General features: G+C 39.7%; 2 protein-coding genes across 10 annotated transcripts in view; both read right to left on the bottom strand.

Annotated features, from left to right (window-relative positions):
• Nucleotides 1–746: 746 nt before the first annotated feature.
• On the bottom strand, nt 747–13,753 carry LOC146372461 (phosphatidylinositol 3-kinase regulatory subunit beta-like). Of its 7 annotated transcripts, none has more exons than XM_084953169.1 (12): nt 13,145–13,753; nt 9,324–10,073; nt 6,825–6,923; nt 6,569–6,674; nt 6,337–6,435; nt 5,500–5,680; nt 5,192–5,317; nt 4,942–5,084; nt 4,662–4,838; nt 3,558–3,629; nt 3,174–3,335; nt 747–3,089 (listed from the first exon to the last, which is right to left on the bottom strand). In XM_084953169.1, the coding sequence occupies exons 2-12, from the start codon at nt 9,574–9,576 to the stop codon at nt 2,900–2,902; spliced, it is 1,608 nt and encodes a 535-aa protein (XP_084809295.1). In that variant the 5' UTR covers nt 9,577–10,073; nt 13,145–13,753; the 3' UTR covers nt 747–2,899. The 7 variants fall into 7 exon arrangements, with proteins under 7 accessions (XP_084809295.1, XP_084809294.1, XP_084809292.1 ...); XM_084953168.1 differs by having other exon boundaries at nt 5,192–5,314; nt 6,780–6,923; XM_084953166.1 differs by having other exon boundaries at nt 6,780–6,923.
• A 2,868-nt stretch (nt 13,754–16,621) lies between these two features.
• The window catches only part of kank3 (KN motif and ankyrin repeat domains 3), a 35,409-nt gene continuing 27,682 nt past the window's right edge, over nt 16,622–24,348 (bottom strand). For all 3 annotated transcript variants that reach the window (XM_084953096.1, XM_084953094.1, XM_084953095.1), the window contains exons 9-12: nt 23,065–23,211; nt 21,575–21,771; nt 19,953–20,054; nt 16,622–17,501 (exon numbers count right to left, since the gene is read on the bottom strand). In XM_084953096.1, the coding sequence (XP_084809222.1) occupies nt 17,439–17,501; nt 19,953–20,054; nt 21,575–21,771; nt 23,065–23,211 (509 nt within the window). In that variant the 3' untranslated portion in view covers nt 16,622–17,438. The remainder of the gene's footprint in view (nt 17,502–19,952; nt 20,055–21,574; nt 21,772–23,064; nt 23,212–24,348) is intronic.

A 24,348-nucleotide genomic window follows, 5' to 3' on the forward strand; every position in this document is an offset into this window, starting at 1 on the left:
CATTAAAGGAAAACTATAGCAATAAGTGCCTAGCACCATTAATGGAGGCTAAACAAAATCGATTTCATAGCTGCTGGTGTCATTCTAATACCAGAACTGGTATCAAAACAGTTTCCAGCCATAATATTCTGATTTAGTAATATGCATTATACCTTTTAAAACCTGTTACACAATAATAGCATGCAAAAATCAAACATATACACCTCTTCACTGCCACAAAGTAGGAACTTGACAGTTTCTCTCCCTTCGTGGCAATAAACAGTCTGACATTTAACTTCAAGTGTACATACGCAATGACAATCAAGAATGTGTGACCATAAAGAGAGAAGTGCATTTTAATGTGACCCGATGACACAAGAAAAAATATATACAGGTCACGATATGTAAAATTAACTCTTCATATCTTTATATATGTTTAATTGTTTCTTAATTCATGGGCAGACCAAGCTAGGTTTATTCACTGCTGTGTTCTCCTCTATAAAAATAGTTTAATTGATGATATCCACAAGCACCACTTCATCTCTGCTCAAAAATTGCACAATCAAAGAAGTCCCTGGGTTACAAACCTGCTACTTATCCAGGGCTGCACATACCTGGATAGATCTGAAATGTAAACAGTTTTAATTTTAAATGATACTTTTATCAATATAGACACAATTTTCTACCGTGTATATATCTCATTTACACTTAAGAGGAAAAAAAAACTTCTCAGGTATGGTCTGCTGGTGTGGTTCAAAAAACTAAAAATCATTACCTATCTAATTTTATTGTAACATACTGTTTTTGGTCCCCATAGTTGGAATCTTTACATTATTAGTTAATACCTAGCTAGCGAATATGCCTGCAAAATTCTAGCAGTAATGATAAAAATTGTTACAGCTGTTTGGTCAGTTGTAAGTCTCTATGTTATGTGCTAGGGGTGTTCATATAACCGAAATTTGTTAGTGGGTACCAATCCCTCTTATTTTTTTATCATTCTCAATCCAAAAAAGTAGAAAATTTAAGATCTAAACTCAATATAAAGCCTTTAAAAAACGCCACAGCACACACACTGCTTTCGCAAACCAATCATACCTGCTTCTTTTTCCTTGTGTCTTTTGTTGACAGTTTGTAGCCACCAGGGTCATGACTAAAATCATTAAAATCATTAACCTTTGTTTTTATAATCAGACGCCATGGATTTAGGGAAGTAGCAACTACCTTGTTATAAGATATTCAACTAGAGATTGGTTTGTCTATCTGTTTGGTTCATCAGACTGTTGTTGTCTGCAAGAGAATCATGTTGGTTGAAAAGAAGCACTTAAAGGCACTATTCTACAGTTTGCTATGAACCTGGAAGTCCTGTAGTATAACCTTGTAAGGTCACCTCACATCAGGCTTCTTAACTTTGTTTTTTATCCCATCTTCCTTCTCTCTCCCCAAACAGTCGCAGCAGATGGCCGGCCCTCCCTGAGCCTGGTTCTGCCGGAGGTTTCTTCCTGTTAAAAGGGAGTTTTTCCTTCCCACTGTCACCAAAGTGCTTGCTCATAGGGAGTCATATGATTGTTGGGTTTTTCTCTGTATGTATTATTGTAGGGTCTACCTTACAATATAAAGCGCCTTGAGGCGACTGTTGTTGTGATTTGGCGCTGTATAAATAAAATAGAATTGAATTGAATTAACAAATCTCCTGGACTCCAACCAAAATCACTTCAAACCAAATGACTGTTAAATTTAGATTTCTCACTGAGCAGGTCCAAATCCTGTCAAATTCCTTACTGACCCTTATTAAGGTTAGTTTTCATAACTATAACTTAATGTAGTTTTGTAATGTCATGTTTGCGCCTAAGAAGCCTCAAATGTGACCAGATCAGTCACCATTAAAGCAGTTAGACTAGCCTTTCAACCTCTTGCTCCATTAGTTCTAACACCCCACACACTTACACCCAACACCTGGTATTTCAAAAACTTTTCGATCCAAATTTGCTGCTCCTTATCAGAAAATGAAAATATCAATATCATCTAAATGTGAAGTTGAACTGGAGAAGTCTTAAAATACAGGAATCCAATCCTCTGTGTGTATTCAGGCTATCTTATTTTGAAAGTGTTTGTGTGGATGCTCTGGCCTTAAAATAACCATAGTCAGCAATGCAGGGTGGTTCTGTCCCATACTGGGCTTTTTTTCTGTTCATATTGTTGTTGCTTCACTGTTTCTATGCATTTGTTAGACGATTACGAAGCTTAAGAAATCAATTTAAGAAATGCACACTGGTTTGTTTTTGTTCAAACAAGTTAAAACAAGTGTGGTAGAGGTCAGGAGTGGCCAACTATAAATACAAAAACTTGATAGCGGTGAAGCTATTTTATATTTGGCTTCTTCATTAAAATAGAATTTCTTGTGCTTGCGTCTAGATAAAAATACAGAAACTTGTGCTGGATTGTTTTAGCTTCAGGACTAAAGAATAATTGAAATCAACATTGCAATGACAAATTTTGTTATTTGTGTTTTCCTAAATATTTTGTGCCTTTGCTTTAGTTACTCTTTTAATGGAAGTGTTGTATTCAGAATCCAATTCACTGCACAGCTTTTTGCAACACTTTGGGGAAACTAGTGAGGCTGAATTCTGTACTAGGACAGTTTAGTTGAATATTTACTGCTGACTTCTGCAAAAGCTTCTGGCAAACTTTAGGTGGTGATGAAAAGTAAATTGGCTTTTTAAACACAGAAATTATAATAATAACAAAAGAGTAATAAAATGACTTTTGTTTGGCATAAAAGCAATGTTTAGATTATTATCCAATTTTAGCACTGAATATTTTAGTGCGGTGATGACACTAACCGGTATGCTGTTTTGAGCCTGGTAATAGTGTCTGTTTGGGTGTGTCCACAGTACTGTTACTGGGTGTGTGCTGGTGTGTCTCAGCTGGGCTGCTGGCTGAGAGCGGGCCAGGCCAGGGTTACATTCAGCTGCTGGTTGTGCTGGATCAAGGATGTGTGACGGTAGTGAAGGACGAGCTCTCTCAGTGATGAGTACAGGTTGTAGGGCTCAGCGAAGCCGTATCCCGTGGACGTCCTGTAAATTACACAGTGTTTCACTTCCCCGTCCACACTGTATGAGAGAGGAAACTGATTATTTAGTATCTACAGGATTTCTCTACAGAGCATCCAAACATTAAGTACCTAAAACACTCACACGACAGAGCAGGCAAAGGAGCCTCTCCGAGTCTGGCTGTCTCTGATTAAGAATGTCCCATCTCTCTTCCCTCTCAGCAGCTCCTCCGCCTCCTTTCGTCTCATAGCACCAACGTACCAGCTCCTCTCCTCCTGGTGGGTATCATCTGCTAGGGTGTATGGGCTAGCCGGTGGAGAGGGAGCGGTATGATGATTTGAAGCAGTTGTGCTCAGTTTTGTTGAGTGTTGGTGTTAGTATCGATCATATGAACCAAAAATAGCAACATGGGTGGCATGATGAGCCACATATACAGTATGTGTGTTGTCAGTAAACATGCCTTTGTGACATTTTACTACAAAAGATTTGACTAATGTGGCCACAGGCCAAGAGAAAAGGGATACTTACTCTTCTTCTTCACTCCTGATACCGAGCCAGTCATTTATCTGGCTCTGCCTGGTGCCTTGTTGAGTTAGCCAACTGAAACATGGACAAAAAACAGTTGGAGTGCTGTTATATGTTTATCAGGGTAATTTCCAGGATTTTTTTTTTTTTTTTTAAAGGAACACCAATGAGTAATCAGGCTATTTGATCAGAAAATCCAAATCAATACAGAGCAGTAAATTGGTGTAGAAAACACCATGATTTTCAGACTCACTGGCATCACTTTCGCCTAATACGGATGGTATTCATAAAAAGTGCCGCTGTAGAACATTGACTTTACTCTTTAAGTGTTCAGTCCCTTTACTTAAAGAAGGATTGTGACCACTGGTTAAGTAATAGTGCAAATCTTTAAGCATCAAAATATACTTAAAGTGCTAAAAGTATAAGCACTTATTACAAAGAAGCACACACATTGTATTAATGGATGATTATTGATTCACTAATGTCACTTTAAAGTTTAAAAAGGAGATTATTTCACCTAAATGCTAGAAATCCAATCCAATCCAGATCAACGACATCGATCAAAGGGTTACACAGTAAAAAGAGAGATACAGTATATACATGTTTGTTTGTTTTTTGTACTGCCCAGTAAATTAAGTACATTTTACTATACTATATTGATACTTGTTCAGGTTTACTTCATGTGAAAGGGCAACAGTTGGTTAGAAAGACACGCACTACCAATCAGGCTTATGATAAAGCTCCATACCAAGCATAGTCGAGCTGCACAGCTGTGACAACATGGAGAACAGCTGATTTATTTTCTATGTTTATAACGCAGCTGTGTTATTGGTATGTGATGAAATGTAAGAATCAGATTGAGATACTCGTTTGACTGTGAAGTCACAACACGCATCTTTCAGTAGCTGTGACGCTGTGCAGGACACACTGTGTTTTGTCTTTCAGTTCTTGCTTCACTGATGCACTGATTGTAAAATCCAGCCCTGACACCAATGTTTAAAGTCATAGTTTGGCCCATGCTGATACCGATCTCTTGTTATTTTGGGACCTAAATTGGAACCACTGTACAACAAGCCTAAACATGGGACAGTGAAGGGTTGAACTTACACCAGGTATTGATCTCTGAGCTTCCGGAGCTCCACAAGGTCAGGCTTCAGTTTGTTCATTTTCCTGTCGACCTCCATGTGAACCAGTGCCTTGTTCCTCAGTTCCTCCTCTAACTTCTTCTTGCTGCTGTGGATCTCTTCCACCCTCGACTGTAGTTCATCTGAATTGTTTTGAATTCTGGAAGTAAAAATGAAGGAATTACTCAACTAAACTAGCAACTATTATTAATTCAACTTGTTTTTAAACAAAAAGTGGAAAACCAGGTGCTTTGTGAACGTACTTGTCGGATTCTGTACTGCTGTCTAATGTGAGGAACATGTCGATGTATTCCTTGCTGTAGCGCTCTTGGGTTTCACATTCCTCCTCAAAGATCCGAATGATTTCACTGAAAGCCTCAATGGCAGTTCGCTTGCTCTGCAGTTCCTAGGAAGAAGAGAAAACAAACTGTTTGTTTTTAAGTCTTTAAAGGAAAGGGCTCTGAAAAGAAAAAAGTACAAATTTACATGGTGAAAAGGATTAAGATCATGTACCTGGGATGTCAGATTCAGCTCCTCGAATAGGCGGTCATACTCTTTGCTTTTTTCTTTGTATTGATCCTGAAATATCCTTAGCTGTTCTCCAGCTGCATCAATGTCAGCTTCCATCACAACCTGCTGCTATATGCACAAAATGGTAAAAAAAGGATGATGGATTTAGTCTGGACATTAGCACGGCGGTTTTGTTCCAATACCAGTAACAGACCATGTGGTAAAAGTCTTCAGTTGATTACATCTTGTTGCAATGTTGTTGTAATGTAAGAAAACAAAAGTTCACAGTTAAATTGCCCCAAAAAGGTTACCTGCTGGTTTCTGGATATTGGATAGAGTAACCGTGTATCCAGTTTAGAGTTGTACTGGGCCAGTGACTTCTTCTGGTAATACTGGATCAGGTCCGCTACAGAGGAAAAAGCCAGTGGCTCAGAGAAGCCGTATTTGCCCCCATTATGGAAGATTTTAATTAGTCTGTTTGAAGCGTCTTTTCTGCAAAAGTCAAAGGATAGTTGTCCCATAAATAACATGGTACTTCTTGTCATTTTAGGCTAGCAAGTAGGGAGCTTTGTTCCCCATTAGAGCCTCTCCTGGTTCTGTTTAGTCACTCTTGCTTTTCCTGACAGGAGACTTTTAGAGCTCTAAAATGTGTGTGTGTGTGTGTGTGTGTGTGTGTGTGTGTGTGTGTGTGTGTGTGTGTGTGTGTGTGTGTGTTCTTTCATCCAAATGTAAGATGGATGACTGGAAAAACACTCGTGAAACACATCTTGTGGGGACAGGGTGTTATGTTGCTGAACATTGGAGTCTACGCCAAACTCTAATCAACAAAGCTTTATATCTGAAACCTGGTCTGTCCCAATTCCGCTAAAATTAGAGCGAAACCACAAAACGTATAAAGTTACACTTTAAAACCAGTAAAACTAAATTTAGACTCCGAGACCAGGAAATAATAACTAACCTTTGACTACAATATATATATTTAATTTGGGGTTAACTTTGTTTTCACATGAGATACAGACTACTGATGACTGGTTGTAATGCAGCAATAAAATTCATAAAACCTGGTACAGTCTTTAACTAGTTGTGTTTGATACACTTTACGAAAGTGTAGCCATATGCATACTTGTCACTAATCTTCTAGTAGTTACCTTAATGTCAGCGTGTATTCTCCTTTAATCCTACTGGAAGCATCTCGAACCAGGAATGTACCATCAGGAGTGTTTCTCATCATCTCGTTTACTTCCTCTCTGAACAAATCAAATGGACATGAAGGTTTCTGTTAATTATAACGGTCTGAGGAAGACAACGTCAATAAAATCGGATATGCTGTAACAGTGGTGTTGGCTGAAAGAAAGAAAAAGTGATAGAAATATAAAGTACCTTGAGATGTTGCCCCAGTACCACTCTGCTTCAAAAAGCTGGTGGTCATCAGCGCCGCAGTCACATTCTGCCATAGCTTTGTATATTTTGTTCTCTGGATAAATTTCTGAAAAGAAAAAAATGCAGTTACATTTTTAAGTAGGATAAAACATTTTACCTTAATTTGAAACAAAACTGCTAAGGAGTCAGTTGCAAATATATTGGAGCACACCTCCTTCCTTGCTGCTGCTGTTGGTTTTTCCTGGAAGAGACGTACCATCATTATGATCATGAGAGGAAAGGTCCTGCAAGAACGCTGCTAGGGTGTCGGACTGCGCCTCACTTTCACTTTGGCCCATTTCACTTTCCAAGAACTCTGAAACATCAACCGTAAAACAACCCAGCGTTACCCTCCCTGCCTGTTCACATCAGTCTGTATGTGGCGATCTGCGCTCTGCGGCCGTTCTGCACACACTGCCGTCCTCCTGACTAGCCGCTGAGAGGTTGATATCGTTGTGTAGCTTATTCTCGCACCACGTGGGAGACCGTGTCTAGACTAGTTCGCTGACAGGTGACAGTGTCTGACTGCCTAAAATACCAGAACTGGCACTCCTCGCTCAGGCACACTCGGCTAGACTCGTCGCTGCTTAGTGCCCGACCTCGCCTTGCCTCGCCTAACAAACAACAGCTGTCTACAGCGAGATGCAATGTTGGCCTGAAGGTCCAGAGCTGATGCTCCACTGTGGCTGCTTGTGATTTTTACCCCTGCGTGTGTGGTTGTGTCAGTGTTACATTAGGATAGCAGGGAAATGTGAGACCCCGTCTGTCAGGCATATTCCGCAATCATTACATTTATGTGGGAATTCTTTGTGTTTCCCAGCATGTAAACACACACACACATGCAACACGAGCACTGAGTGCAATAAGAGGTGTGCTCTAAGCAGTTGACATAAATCGTCCCCTCACCACTTGTGAAGGCATGCCTGGAGATGCTTGAAATCGTTGCTCCAGAAAGAGCTGTGTGTTGGGGGAATCATACTTATACTGTTGTAAAATTAGAAAGGGCGTCAACTCATTAACCCAGGGTCTACACACAGTGAAGCTCTGTCAAAACTTGCCTTGTATAAAAACCTAATAAAAGCTGTTCAACTAAAAAAAAGCTGGATAGTAGATGGTAGATTCATTAACTTTAGGAGGTTTCTTTGCTTTATTTTCCTCCTCAACGTGGTGTAGCTTGTAATGTTTAAAAAAAACTATAGCAACGGTGTTGTGTTATAGCGTGAAAAACTAAGCCCACCTTTACTGCTGCCATAAGAATTAAGAAGGTAATTGGCAGCTGGGTGCTGCTAATCAGATGCACTTGATTAAGTGATCATCAATGAATGCGAGCGCCTCTATAAAAGCAGACGTTTTGATAGCTTGCTGGTTTGGCGCGTTCGAGTGTGTTGACGCAGTACCACAATCTTCTTAGGAGGAGACATCCCAGCAAATTTGCCCAAGGTCAGACTGCTCAGTGCTCGCAGAAAAGGCAAAAACACAAGTTTTTTGGAAGGATTGCCAGGAGAATGCTTCTTCTCTTTACCTGATTCCAGTTAAAAGTCAACTGGTCTTCTGGGCTAAAAGTGCTGCTGGCTTTTTTACACTTCTGAAATGCATGTTTTGTTTTGTTTTTTAAATAAAGGCACTGTAGCATTTCTGCACCTTTGAAGGTCCACTGACCTGGGTGTGCCAACTTCCCTAAACAACTGTGTGTAGAACTTGAAATACTATTTGTAGTATTTTTGGAGTTCAGCAGAAGCAAAACAGAGCACCATGTCACTCGGTCTTAGCACATCAAAGGGTAAATTCTGCCATCTGCTGGTTCCTTTTTAAACCATGCCCTCATGTTTATAAGATTGGGGAAATCTGCAGTCAGCTGGGACTGAATAAGTGATTTGTATGAGTGATGAAACGTTTCTCCTACTGAAAACGCTATATCCAGATGAACAGAATCAACCTTTGGAGACATGCCCCACATGTTGCAAACTAATCTTAACATTTGGTTTGATAGTGTTTCAACAGCCTCCAAGCTTCCTTAAGATGAAAGTGTTTCAGCCTCTGTCCACTGGCTCCTAATGATTATCTTTTATTGTGTAATGTAGCCATGAAAATATTTCCAAGCTAATAAAAGTCCATATGTTTGGGTCAAACATAAGCACTTTTTAATCCCCAACTTTTTTCAGCATCTTTGAGCCCTCATAGCTTCAACATTAGCTAACCGCATGAAAGCCTCAGACCTGACAAAAACATTTAACCTGTCTGTCTTTGTTTGGTTGGTTTTTAAACTTTACATTTGTGTCATAGTTTCATTAGCGAAACTTAGCCAGTATAACCTATCACATAGAGTGATGGTTATACACATTGATACTCTGGTTGTTTAAGCTGTTTTCTGGTAACAGGAGAAAACTTAATGTTGAAGATTTACCTTAAATGCACTTTTTTCACATAACAAAGTGGCCGGTCAACAGAATTGATAGTCCTCGTCTTTTATCCTTCGAGCCTCCTGATTCCTTCTGTGCCAAAATATTTTTTTAATTTGGTCATTTTCACAGAAGTGGTTTTGTTTGTTACCCCAAAAAGAAGAGAACCCAGCATGTCTGTTCTTTTTTGTTGTTGTTGTTTCTTGATCATTCTGTCATATTTTTTGTATAATTGCTACATTCATAAAAATTGATATTACCGTCAAATAGATTTTTGACATTATAAAACATTTTTATGTTTTATGTTTTAATCTTACCTTGATCTGCTGAGTGAGACTCAGGCATGATAGCCATGGATATGTCTCCCTGCTGTTGTGATTGGTTAAACATTGATGACATCACCACAGGACATACTGAACCGGTCTCAGGATTATCCCCGATTTGGTTGGTGTTCTCATTTGTGACGACAGCCTCATCCCTGAGATGGAGCGATGCTAGTGATGACGTTGGGTAATCAGCTGGCTGAAGGTTGTCGTCCTCTGTGCTGTGCTGTAAATTCTGATCTGCCATTTTGAAAGCGCTAACTTAGTATTGTTGTTGTGCAGCTAGGATTTATTGAGAAGGTGAAGCAGCAGGATGTCGGCCCCACAGTGTGGTTGATCACATACTATCAGCTTACAGTTATAGTCATGGCTGAGAAGAGAGAGGGTGGCAGTGCAGAGTTCATGGCTGCCCAGTGTTGTGGAGGTAGAGCGTGTTCCTCACCTTGAGTCTTGGTTTTAAGCATATCATATAGTAGATTGATGGCACTGCCAATAGATCCAGTTTTCACTTCCTTATAATCAGTGGAGTTTTCCTTATTCAGGTGCTCTTGTGCTTTGTCACTGTTTGCTCAAGGGGGTTCATATCTGGGCGCGATGGAGAACAATCACACTCTACCAATACGAGTGCTTCTTATATACCTCAACACTAGTAGCTAAGCTGTAAACTGCTAAAGAATGGCAGGCTGAGGAAAAACTGCCCAATTTGTGCTTCGAGGACCCGTGCATCATCTCATCTCAGGAAACCTAAATTAGAAAAGGCACAAATTTTCAGTTATTCTGACCAAAATCCTTATACACATTACTTCATAACTATCCTGCAAGCTATACACCTGTATAGCTTACATTTTTTCTATGGATCGGTAAGAGGGAAACTTTCCAGATTTCCTGGGCCAGTGTGCATTAAACTAAGAACTTGTTTCTGCAACCAACAGCAGTGCAACAACAAGTAATTTGTACTGTGCATGGCAGGGAAAGGAGACTTATTTAACTTTTTGTGAATGATCAAATTCAGATTTATTAACTGGATCTGGGACATCACCTCCCAGGTCACTGGGAGTCACTATGGCAGTGACACAGTGAATAGTCAAACAGACAGCCTTAGATGTTCATTGGAAGGTTTGCAGTTTTCAAAATTTGAGATTTGTACACATTTGCAGAAGATGCTTCAGTCAAAATCGTTGCTATCTTAAATTTGTTGCAGTATTTAGTTTTTGTGGGGTTTGTTTGCTGCCTTATATCTTTTTTTTGTTTGTTTGTTTTTTGCTTGGTTTGTTTTCAAGAAATTCGTAAGAAGAAGGAATACTGTGATTTTGCTCCGTCTCACACTTTCGTTGTCGCTTGCTCCGCTCTGCTCAGGTCTGGACAGCAAGTATCAAGGCTTTGGTGAGAGTAGCATTGCTTCAAATGTGGTGTGAGCAGGTAGAAAAATAAGCGTCATCAATTATTTTACTGGTAAATGCAGTCAAAAGTGTGGCAATTACTGCAACTATTGGCAAAGCCAGTGGTTATTTGACCTGTTATTAATACAACTGGCTGAATTTCACTGGCATGAAATGATATTTGGTAGCCTTTTGTCACTGCTAGACCTCTCAGTGTAAACACGTCCTGCACATTGTTGAGAGAAATTAGAGGTGTGTTTGGCAGTACTGCGAAACTGTGCTCTTAAAAAATAATGCCACTAATTCTTTTAACGTTAGGAAAAACCCATTACTTACATATGAAGTGTTCAGTGCGTCATCTGATGAGTCAGATGTACACATATCAGCTGTGAGGGTTTGAAATGTGATGCAGCATGTGAAAACCAGGCTAAATGTTCATCTCTTACATTTTTATGTGCAGATTTATCGTTTTTAACTCGCAGATGTTAACTTACAACATCTGTCCCTTAAATTATTGTGTGTTAGAAACAATGTAAGTAGAAATACTCAATCTTAACACATTCATCAATAATGAAACTTCTGATTTAAAAAAGAAAATGGTAAATTGACCACGAATCGCATAACATTATTTCCACAGACCAAATGCTGAAAAGCTGCCTACATTACTGAGGGCAAATTCCCCAGGTTGACGTTTGGGGCTGTACTTGTTAGGACTTGGGTAAAAACGATGCGTTATTTGCAGATTTTTGCTACGCGTTCATTGAATTAAATGAATGCAAATGTAATGTATCAGTCAACACTAGTGTGTTTCTCTCATGCACAGAGACACATACACAGACCAGTGGAATCGAGAAAAGTAAGTAAAATCATAAATAACCATAAAATAAGGGGCAGGGGTCCCGTTGGGTTATAAAGTATATCTTGCATTTTTTTAAATTTATTAATTTTTTTCATTGTGATGAAGTATTTTGACTTGAAAAGCTCGTTAGACAATTGCAACAATTTCTGACACACTCGTTTTTACAGACGTACTATCATATAAAAACACCAGCGTGTATTTAAAAAAATAGTTTTGAATTTTTTTTATTGCTAAAATACAAGGCAGCGTGAAATCCTCAGCACTAAATGGTCTCACCCTGAATTATTCAAGAGATACCTGGTGAGATTTAAAAATACATCCAATTAAAAAACATTAATATTATATCAAATATTCAACCATTTATGTAACAGATCTTCATATGTAAAAGTAGATCATTTGTGAAAATACTGATAAGGCTGCCTACAGTTGTGTTCTTTTACAAGACCTTATTTAAGGGAACTAATGTGACAATATCACATAGTTGACCTCTTGTGTTTATCTTTGAATTAAGAATTGAATTTGTTTGCAAATGTGGCACATCGTGTTGTGATGAATAACGTCTTTGACAATGAAGAGATTGCAGTTGCTGTCATTGTACGCTGCAACTGAAAAACAAATCAGCTTCATTTAATTTATTATACTAACAAAACCTTAGTAGTTATGAATGTGGTAAAATGAGAAGAGTGATACTTCTCATTTGACCAGATTTATTTGACCAAATTTAGTTTTTGAGATTACTTAGAACAGGAAAAAAAGCATATGTAGTTACTAAATTGTCAAATGTAATGTGTCCAAGTTATGCAACATTACAGACATTACAGATTTTCAGACCATTGAAAATGGCGTTTTACACGGTACGCAACCATCATGGATTGATGTTCACCGTACATTTTGTCGATTTCCAGTTGAGATGAGATACTAAACATGATTTTCCCCAAACTTACAAAAGTGTCATTATTGCATCCAGCCAGTTTTGTCATGTTTTAGTACTTTCTGGACCCAATCCATCTGGAATGGCACAGCTGTACCATAACCATTTTTTTGGTTCGCAAGTCAGAAAAATGTCCTGTCTGAAAAACTAGCAATCTTTCAGTCGTGACCTTATCACTTACGCCACTTGAAACGCCACTGACAGTGGCCAGTTTGGTCTCACAAATATGTTGCATTACACAACGTCTCATACTTTCACGTAGTCTGCGACAGTTGGTAATCAGTCCAACGTCTCTCAGATAGTACTGGAGAAACTGATCATATGTTACTGGTTTGGTTTTGGTAGTTTTTTGGTTTTATTTTAATTTGGGGGAGGGGTCATTTTGCAGCTTAGCTTGTGTTTTTAGTGTCTTATCAATGAATGTTGAACCCCACAACAAAAACGAAACGGCTAATATACGCCATTTTTTTCTTCAACGCCTTCAAGCTTCTCATCCTGTACCAGAGCTTCGACAACGAAGAGACGTGAAGGCTAAACGTTAACAGAACTTTCAAAATGGCAGCTTCTGGTAGAACTAACATCCAGAGAACCTGAAAAAATGAAAGATCATTATCAAACTTGGATGTACAGGAGAGTACGCACCTACCTGGGCTCAGACAGAAGGGACCGGGCGACATGGGAAACCAGCGTTTCATCGGTATCCACGAAGCAGCGAAGAGACGTGGCTGGACGCACACGTGGCTCAGATCAAACCAACCACTGTCCTCGGTCCTCACGCCATTCTCTGTCCCTCCATCCCCCTCCAACCGCAACTCATCCTATCCCGTACAGCTTCTCCTCCTATGTCCTCCATCTTTTAAAGATCCTCTCCATTTGGTAGTTAATGGTCCCCTCTGAGTGCCATCTTTTTCCCACGCTGTCATTCCTCTGCGTTTTTCCTCTCCTCTTCACTAAAACATGTCCTCTTAAAAAATGAAGCCTTCTTGAGACATTCCCCCAGTTTGATTTTACTTTCACGTGCAGAGCGCAGGAAAAACTCCACTGATCAGTGGGGTGCAGTGAGGAAAGAGAGGGGGGAAAAGTGTCTATAAAAATATAAACAAATATGAAAAGCCTAAATGTACAATGTACATTTCAGAGCTTATGCTGCTAACAGAAAAACCAAAACTAAAAGAGCAGCACTGTAACTCTTTTGCACAGTTTGACAGCGCGGTGTGGCTGCACACTGGGGGGACAGAAGCATGAGAATGAGTCGGTGGGAGAAAAAACTCATATATAAATAAATAAAGGAAGGATGCCACTGTTGCTACACAGAGCGAGGGGCTTAGTATTCTCCTGAAATCCAATTGGTCGGCTTGTTGCCATGTGCTCAGCAGACAACAGAGATGCTGCTAACAAATCAAGGAAATGTTCTAATATTAGACTGTATGTATCTAGGCAGCAGGAGTCCCTGACCTCTCAACTCCGCCAGCGTTACTTTCCACTTCACGGATCAGCATAATGAAAGAAGTGGTGTGGAAGTAACTGGTTATAAAAAAAAAAAAAAAATGTTACGGCACTGTAGACAAAACAACCCCCCTCACCTCACCTCCACCACCCAAGCGCCTTCGTGATGTCCCAGCCAGCACAGTTATAGTAATGGGGAAAACAGATTCATGTTCTCTCTAGAATTTTTGTATTTACCTTTTAAAGCATTTTGCTTCTACCTACAGTTTGCACATGGTGTTGATGAAACTTATATATAAGCAGCAATGCAGCAAATCAGGTCCATGCATTAAAAATTAAACAAATTGAGTGCTGAGGGGAAAAAAATAAAATAAAGATCATCTGCAATTGTGCCCTATTTACATTTGTGGTATGGCTGATGCTCAGTCATCTCTCTAATATGTCTTAAATTACACTACTACTGCATTTCTAGCACATTCAACAGAGTTGGGACAGTTCCTTGTTCTAGATGAATTTGTGCTCATTATTAAAAGCAGGAAACAGAAATATTCATATCATAAATATTATTATTTAGACTTCATAAACTCAAACATTGTTTGGTAGTTAGAAAGGGGTGTGATGTATTTGCCTTTTTTCTGTTTATTTAGAAAATATGATTTCCTTAATAATATCAACCATTTTTAAAGATGCATTTATCTAATATGTTCATTATTTATCTTGCTTATCGCCCTTTTATGCAGTCAGTAATAGGCATCAGATTCGATGCATGCAAAAGGTCTGAAAAGCATTTTCCTCTTTACACATGGCAGGTATTATTTACTGTGATGTGCTCTGGTCTGCCTGTGCAGGGTTGTATTCATTTCAGTTGTGAAGTCTTATCCAACTTTAAAAGTGGGATGAGGACAGATAAAAAAGAAAGACAGACAGAAGAGTAATCTGAAGAAGTAAAAGGAAGTTGAAGAAAGAGGTAATAAAGAGGGGTAAGGGGAGTGAAGGACATGCAAGGCTGAGAAAGAGGGAGTAAGCATAAAAGGGAGATGAGTAGCACTGGACTGAAGTTTGAAGGGTGAGGGGGAAGATTATTAAGGCTTGCTGTTTTTAGTTGTGACAGGCGATTGCTTACACAGCTGGCTATCTAGATGAGAGGGAAAATTAGGCATTTGTTAGAAAAAGGAAAAATTGGAAAATAGGCAGTGAAATAACCCGGTGTTTAGACGGAAAGAGTTAACAGGTATTCATGAATATTTATCTGCAGCCTCCGGCAGCTCCAGTGACCTGGTTAGACTCAACGTCTGGCCACAGCCCTCATGGCGCCTACATGGAAAGTGAGAGAGCGGTCTGAAATGAAAGACGATTAAACACAAGATTAAACCTCACTCAGCTGACTGCCTTGTGCTGCGGAAGAGGCGTAACTGCTGATTGTCCGGGTATGTAGACTCAATCTTACAAATCAATGAGCAAGACTGCTTAAGAGTGAAATATACAGTTGTGAAAAAGAAAGTACACAGTCTTTATCTCCTCAGGTGCTTTTATTGCTAGGCCTCATTATTAAATAATGCTGATCACAACATTTTAATACAGAGACTAGAATACACCTTTGACATAATCATCACACTATAATGATCTTAGCTTATGTATGTTCCCCATCTTCTCCTAGACAACTGGAGCAATCGTGATGAAACATTGCTTAGGGCACTGTGAATGCCAACATCTATACTGTGTATACAAATACTTTATACAGATCCCACAAAAAGTTCAGTTGAGCACTGAACCAACATGTGTGCATACTGCATGAGTTTGCTAGTTAAAGGAAATACACTGAATGAATTTGAATCATCGTCTATCTCATAGATTCCAATTTTTCCATATAAATGAGAAATCTCACACAGAAGTTAGTCATGGAGTTCCACAGGGTTCTGCACTAGGACCAAGACTTTTTAGGCTATGCGTGCTTCCCTTTGGTAATGTTATCAGAAAGCACTGTATGTTTTTATCTATGAAGTCAGATGAGACAATCAGGAGTACTAACAAGGATTACAGAGAGAGACCCTAATCCTCAAATATTATCTTCTCTTTATTGGCTCTATATTATACCAAGAATTGAAATTAAAATCCTTCTCCCCGCATACAGAACTATCGTGTTCCATCATATCTTAAATACCTCAAAGTACCACATTATCACAGTGGAACGCGTCACACTCAGACTGGAGGGTAACTTGTGGTTCCCAGAATTTCTAAATGTAGAATGGGAGGCAGGGTTATCAGTTACCAGACCCCTTTCCCAAGCTCCCAGTTTGGATTCCTTGACCTCAAGGTCCAGGTCAGAAGTCAAGTTTTTCCAAAAAAAATCTTGCAAACTCAACTCAAAAAGGATGTCACCTAGAATTTTTAAATTGATACCATCTAATATCAGCTTTTTTAAAAACTGTGTTCAAACGGATTAGTCCTGTTTATCCCCACTCAAATGTAACCGTGTAGCTCCATAGTTCAGTGGTTTACCTGTTTGTCTAATTAGCAAAAGAGCTCTCATTCAATTCTTCTGGTATTAAAAACAAAAAGATTATAGCTGCCAACTCAAACATGTGGCAATCCTTGCTTTGAAACACCAACACCCACAAACTTTTATGTAAATATGTTTATTTTAGACAATAATATATATATATATATATATATATATATATATATATATATATATATCTCAACATAATGCACAGACAGTTAGTGCAGACTATGACAGTTAAGGTTTACACATCAGTTAGCCAGGAAAGGAAGACTACAGACCAACATTCATTCAGTTCAGTCACGCTGGACGATGTGACGTCCATGTGATGATTTTTGATGACATTGGGGTATAACTGTACACTGCGCCACTGTGTGCGCATGTGTATGGAAAACCAATAGATGTATTTTTTGGATGTACATTATGTGGTAATGATGTGTTGCCCTTAATAGTAAAATATTAGTGGTGTGCAAATGATAAATGTAACATCTCAAGGCATGTCATAGAGAATATAAACATATCTTAGAGACCTAAAGTAAATAATAACCATTGAAGAATCTTATGGAAATATAATATTCTCTTAACAATATTTTGTACACTGATCAGCAACAGCATTAGTATCCCGGCTCTGACTCGTCGGAGCCTGAAAAGGGATTTCTGGCAACAGGTTTTTTTGGTTCTGCGGGTTTGTGGAGGCTGAGTCCACATGTTCTTGAGCTGTGCCTCAGCAGTTTTTGTGGTGTGAGAGTCTAAATTTTGTCTATCAAGTGACATAAGCCAAATCAAAGCTGACCAGCTAAACAAAGTATATTAACAAAATAATCCAATTATTTTTCACTTCACCCGTCGGTGTTTATGTTGTGGCTGATCAGTGTAAATGGAGGACATGGCAAACTATAAATATGCGTTTAAGTAAATTCCAGTGGAGCTTTTCACAGCTCATATCCAGTTATGTTTGCTGGTGTGTCCGCCCCAGTTAGCGGCTTTGATCGTGTCAGTCTGCAGGCCAGCACTTGTGTGGGCTCGTGGGGCTCCGTGGCTGGGCCTTTGGACTCCCCTGAAAGACAACATAAAGGACAGGGTTACATTTTAAATGCTTGATGGTAACGATTGTATGCATTCACTTCATCGCCTTCCCAAGAAGACCATAGCTTGCATGACTGTGGTGACACCTAAAGGGGGCAGCGGTGCACCTTCATTTAGTGCAGCCCACACCCTAACTATAGCTTGGAGCACTGCAGCGGAACTGATCCTACCACCTTTAAATACAAGAGGCATCATTCACTCCAAGTTGTTTATAAGTGTGACCTAACTTTAACTAACTCGCACGCTTTATTCATTAGATTCAAAGGTGATCTTACAACCCTAAATTTAAACTTGGCCAGCTACAATGTGAAATCTTGCAATATGTACATTAGGGACACTGTAAGTTGCATAATATAAAAATAGCTGGGAGATGGGAGCTGATAACCAAAAAGTCTCAAAGTTACAAGGCGAACACGGGGGATTGGGGTCGGCTTTGTTTTGTAAAGGAACCGCCTGGCTTCTCTTTGAAGTGCTGAATCGGTTCTGCTGATGTTGGATGACTTAATCAAATTGTACTGTACTTTACAATCAGATTTGGCAAAAGGGAAATTCTCGTGATGTTGGGCCCAAATCACTGTATTATAGCGCTCCAAACATTTTGAAGAGACTTTCTTTGAAGCGGGCCCGCTCAGAAGAAATAAACATGCTGATTTGGTTAAAAATGATAGCTTTTGTCATCAGATGTAGCCGTGATGTCGCATAGCCTCATTCAAAGTGTGTAATGTTGAATTTTCTGTTTACTGCTGGTGTGATTATTAGAAAAGTGAAGCTCAGTGTTTCCCTGATGGAAAAAGAGAAACTGTTTTAAAAACTATTATAAATTTGATTCTTGAAAGTGGTCCTTCTTAGCTGATAAACTTAAGCAACAATGCAAAAACAATGCGAGCATCACAACTAATTCTAACCACCCTGTTCATATAAGATGGGCCAGACTTTGTGAAGAAGGCTTGTGGCATTTTATTAGATTTTAATGCAGAAGGGCATTATTCTTGTCACAGGGTGGCATGTGACCTTTATACAAAACACACAGTGCTTGTAACTACGCTGTGTTTCTTGTGTATTGTTGCCAAGTCATTCATGAAATCGTTAAGATTTGTGAGTGAATCCTGACTTTGAAACTGCTAGTTTGGATACCTCTCCTCTAGACTAAACTTGGCCTCTGTCTGGTTTGATCCCAGGAATTGCCAAACCAGTTCAGTCCAGGCCCTTTTGGGCTCCTTTTATGGTGAACTTCCTAGGGAAATGTGTCAAATGTGGTATTAAGGAGGGGAAGTTTGGTCTGATGTTTGAAATATCTTTCCATTTTAAGTAGTTAGAGAGCAGGTACATTCTCTTAATAGAACAACATTTGTTTTTCCACTGCTAACTTATTACAGCTTTCTGCCCTATTAAAATTAGGTATAGAGCACAACAGTGACCAAACTTTTTTTTTTCTACTCATGTTCTCCAGTGAAGTCTGAGAAAGTCCTTAAGTAATGAATTTTACGCCTTGAATCGAGCCAACCAGCTACGAGGTGAATTGTGACCAAAAAAAAAAAAAAAAAGATTTGATTTGGATAAAAAGAGAGTCAAAGATACTAAGACTGTGCACCTAATTAACATTGGAGGGACTACTCATCCCATAAAAATTACAAATCCCAGTTTCCACAGCAAATTACTTCCAACAATCCATTCATACTCTTTCACCTACCCTTATCAAGGTTGCGGGGGGGCTGGAGCCTATCCCAGCTACCATAGGGCAAGAGGCAAGGTACACCCTGGACAGGTCGCCAGTCTGACGCAGGGCTAACACAGAGATGGACCATTCACACTCACATTCACACCTTTGGACCAATTTAGAATCATCAATTAACCTAACCCTACTAACGGCATGTCTTTGGACTGTGGGAGGAAGCTGGAGTACCCAGGAAGAAACCACACAAACACAGGGAAAACATGCGAACAGTGTTGTATGTGTGGTGAGTTTTATGGCTCATAATTCTTATGGAGAATATGAATGGGACTTTTACTTCCTGATCATCACTGTTGCACTCTATAGCAGTGTGCAGAAGTGTTTCCTTAAATGTTACATTTACTTTGGATGTTGAGCCAGCCTTACTTTTTGTTCTCCATTATTTTTCTTCGTTTGCGTTCCACTTTAGTTTGGCCATGAACATACGGTGCACTAATCTACTACTGTGAAGGAGGCAAAAAAAGAAATAAAAATATTGTTCAACTGTTTAAACACCTTTGAGTTCTGCCTCCAATACTCACCTGTCCCTAACAATTCTTACAGGTTTAATTATTCACACAGTGTGACAAGATTATGTGGAGATTATGCGGATTTTTCCCTTTAGCCTAAAATAAATTGTCTGTATTTGAGAAAGTGGAGAAGAAGGAGTCGGGAATAAACCAAAGTCCATCTTTGATAATATGAACTCACCGCAGCAGTCTGGGTCTTGGCATAGTTCATATGAGCGTAGAGTAGCACAGCTGTGTCGTTGTGGGATGCCTCCAGTGCGATGGACAGGGCATTGCTTCCATCCTGCAGACAGACAGCAAAGATGGAGAGAGACACATGAGTATCCAGGAGAGCTTTTCAACTAGAGCAGAAAGCTTTACAGTGTGAGAGCAACCATGTGATACATGTTACACACAGTTGCTCTGTTTTCCAGTTGTTTGGACAGTTTTGTTATTTCTTTTACCATCATGCACCTTTGCTTAACCAGTTAACTATGGGACTTTTATTGCTTTATGATACGTTTGACTGTTTATAATACAGGAAGACAAAATGGTCAGTTTGGAGTTGTTTTGTTGGCCAAATAATTTAAAGTACAGTGTCTTGCTACCTTCAGTCTGTGTCTGTTTGGTTTTACGATCCTTTTTAAAAACCAGTCACACTGCTGTCAGTATACTTATCCTTATTTGTGATCGGTCAGATGCTGGCAGCGCCACCGTTTTCTTTTGAACGAAGAGGGGAAAGTTGATAACTAGCTTCATGTGACCGTTTATCCTGACTGCTGATTTTGGGGTAAGTGAATCCAGATTTCGGAAGTTACCCTGGGTATGTTGAACTCGCTTCATCTCCTCAGTTCCCAGACATGTGCAGACTGGGGGTTGCTGCACAGCGGTCAACGTGGCCAGGTCCCAGCTTTCATGAAATGTGCCAAGAAATTCAAAGTGAGCCAATATATTTTCTCATTTTAGACATTTGATATGTTTTCTAATATGAGCTTGTTAGATTTGAAAATCGTTGCTTTCCCTGTACATTTTAAACATGGTCCCAACATTTGAAAATGGGGTTTGTAGTAATAGTACTGCTTAATATAACAAGTGAACTGAAAGTAAAAATGGTTCTGCAGTCATTACTGTATCCACTCAGCCTTGCAGTCAAACTTTGTCACGCAGTTTTGTGTTTTCAGCGGAGAGGGGAGGTGGGGGCTTTTCCTTCCACCCCCTCAGTCCAGCTGTGCTGTACTGAAACACAGACCAGGAGCTGCTTGCACCAAATGGCCAACTCATTCTGGCACAGATGTTAATGCTCAAATATCTGTCTGTCTGGCTTCTCTTCAAGCATCTACAGAAATCCACTGTAAAATCACTTTAAAACATACAAGTGGGGAGAAAAGCAGGAGTGTTGAGCAGCAAAGACCTTTGCTAGCATTAGCATTTAATGCTGCCAGATTTTTGTATTTCTTTATGGGTTAAGTGGTGAAAAATGCAGAGGACCAGTGTAATGCCTGCAGGACATTGTGTCTGAAATCTGCAAGTGTGTTTAAATTTTTTTCCTCTGGGGTCCAGTCACTGTGTTTCCTCTGTACAGCATACGTTTTAGTCTAATCTGATTGTGACACCTCAGCTTTCTAAGACGAAATAGAGAAAAAAGATAGCAAGAAAAGGAAACTACTTAGACGAGCAGTTTCCTGAGAAGAGATTAAGCCAAATCCCAGAGAAGAAAGCTCCTGGATGTTTTTTGGCAGCCATCAAACAGCTGGCTTCAGTGTTAGGCTCATGTTTCTGTCATTGCATGAGCTAGTTCAAATGCTTAAATTGTAGAAGTCTTACGTTATCCACAATGGATATGTCGCACCCGGGCTGTTCCAGGAGCAGTTTGACGATCTCAGTTCGGCCGTGCTCACTGGCACACATCAGAGCCGTCGATCCCTCATCGTCCTGCACGTTGACATCGGCTCCACACTCGAGCAGCGCCCGCACCATCTCCTGACGCCCGTGGCTGACTGCTAACATTAATGCCGTCTGGCCTGCCTGCAGAGGTACAGAATTTTAAATGATTTGGATTAATGAGGAAGCTTCTGCCATTTAAAGCTTGAGTGTTCAGAAGACTTCAGACTGCTTTATTTTTGGATAAATGGCATTCCTGCATGGTGCACTTTTTCCTTTTACTGCTACTGCCCAAAAACAACGCTCACATTTGAGCATCGTGCACTCTTGGTCATTCACTTATTTACTACTCCTCATATAACAGACAGCTGTTTACTCAGTAGCAGGCAGTAAATTAAATTCTAGACACATAATTTGATTTTGCATCGTCACTTGCAGGTGCAGTTACACAATGCTAATTTTTGCCATCTATGAGATGATTCGATCTTGCCAAAAAGAATCAGAGAAATGGACACTTATGCTAAAATCTGATTTTTTTTTTTTTTAAAGGGAGGATGTCTCCCTAAAGTCCAGCTACAAGGAAAGCTGGCACAACTGAATACACACCGTACTTGAGAATCAAGACGGCAGCTTTGCAAGAAGTATACAAAACGTGTCTTCTGGCTGTCTGATTAAGCACAAAACTGATCCAAAATGTAAATATAGCAAAAAAATATAGTCTGAAGTCCTTACCCGAAAACTGCATTGCGTGACTTGTGCTTAATTACCCACAGCAACAATAACAAGCAGCAGTAATTGGTTTTATAGACAGTGATGCTATAAATTCGGTCCTATGACTTGGCAGTGGAAAAACCCATCAGGCGCTGTGTCAAAACACATACACTACTCAGCCTGATTAGATCAGCCGGGGAATGAAGAACACTTCAAGTCAACAGGTTCTCGTGAGTGGCTTCTGTGTCATGTTAGGCTCCACATTTGCTAAATCTAATCTGAGATATGCCCAATCACACCTCAGGTTTCCAGATTTAAATGCAGTATAGTAGTTTATTACAATAACGCAGCTCCACCTCGAAATAAACAGGAAATAAAGAAATTACAGTAGTCTAAAAACAAATTCACTCATAACATTATTTTTTAATAACACAGAAGCTCTTTGTGTGCATTTCTAGACATGTTGCTCATTCGCATTTCTCCAGGGCTGAGGTTGTTTTTATTATAAAAATAACTAGTATTGGCATGTTAAAGTCACATGAGTACTAAAACTTTTTGTTCCCATCAAATCTTGTGGAATTTCAAAATAAAACGAACAAAATAAATGAGAAATACAGGATATAAACTACTAGCATACGAAAGAAATGGCTGCTTCCAAATATCTGCACATTCATGTGGCATGTTTGTCCACTTTAAGAGCTGGATGATGAACTGCTGATGACTTGCCTGGCTGGCCTTGGCGTTGACATTGCCCTGACTGAAGAGCTTCTTGACCACAACCATGTCCTCCTCCTTCTTCACAGTTGACAGAGCAGCCAACATGATGGCTGTGTAGCCCGCCTTGTTCTGCTTATCCACAGAGCACACACCTGTAGGAGATATGCTTATCACTTATTGAAGCGTTAGGACAGGACCGTCAGCAGGTATTAGGTTAGTTGACCAGTAAATAACACTGAAATGCCAATGAAATGCTGTCACTATGTAAATAGTGTATAAAAAGTAACAATATATTCCAAAGATGGCGCTTTAAATACATTTGTTGCTCGTGACTGAGTAAAAATGAGTTTTGTTGTGGTGGTATTCTGATTACCATTTCTTTAAAAAGATATCATCAGATTAAGAAAAGCATAATATGTTCAATTTATATCAGCACTTTGGCTGAGACTTGATGTCTTTTATATGTGCTATATAAATAAAGATGACTTGACTATATACACATGGCGAAAGTCTTTAAAAAAATTAGGTGTGTGCAAGTAACCAACTTTGTGATCACAATAACTCAGAACGAGACAACATAGGATTTTCAAGATACCACAGGTCCATCTATTAGGAGGCTGTCAACTGTCAGTATTATTTATTTATTGATACTCTTGGCTCTGCATGATTATGTAGAGATGGTATATTCTTAAGAGGGTCAACTCTGGCTGTGCGCACAGCAGACCCACCCTCTTGCTGTTTAATTCAGTTCTGTTTTATTTATACAGCGCCAAATCACAACAACAGTCGCCTCAAGGTGCTTTATATTGTAAGGTAGACCCTACAATAATACATACAGAGAAAACCCAAAAATCATATGACCCCCTGAGCAATCACTTTGGCGACAGTTGGAAAAACTCCCTTTTAACAGGAAGAAACCTCCGGCAGAACCAGGCTCAGGGAGGGGCCAGTTGGAGTCGCAGCAGATGGCTGCCCCTCCCTGAGCCTGGGAGGCCGTCACTTTCAGGCTCAGGGGCGGCCAGATGGCTGCAGCCAGATGGCTCCAGATGTTCAAGGCTGCTCCAGATGATTGGCTGGTCCTTGCAAACAGAAGGTTTGCAAGGACCCGCCAATCATAAGCAAGCGCGTTGTAAAGGAAGCTCGCCTTCAAGCGAGAAGAGTTAAACACTTGCAGTGCACACGCCATCAGTTTGAGTTATACATTGGATGATCTGAAGGGCTGTCCCTGAGGTCCAATATAATATTTACAACTATTTTAAGATATGAATTATGCAAAGCTACTCTAGCAC

The sequence above is a fragment of the Perissodus microlepis genome, chromosome 15 (genome assembly GCF_051167445.1).
Source record: "Perissodus microlepis isolate ML-2025 ecotype Zambia chromosome 15, ASM5116744v1, whole genome shotgun sequence".
Taxonomy (NCBI): Eukaryota; Metazoa; Chordata; class Actinopteri; order Cichliformes; family Cichlidae; genus Perissodus; species Perissodus microlepis.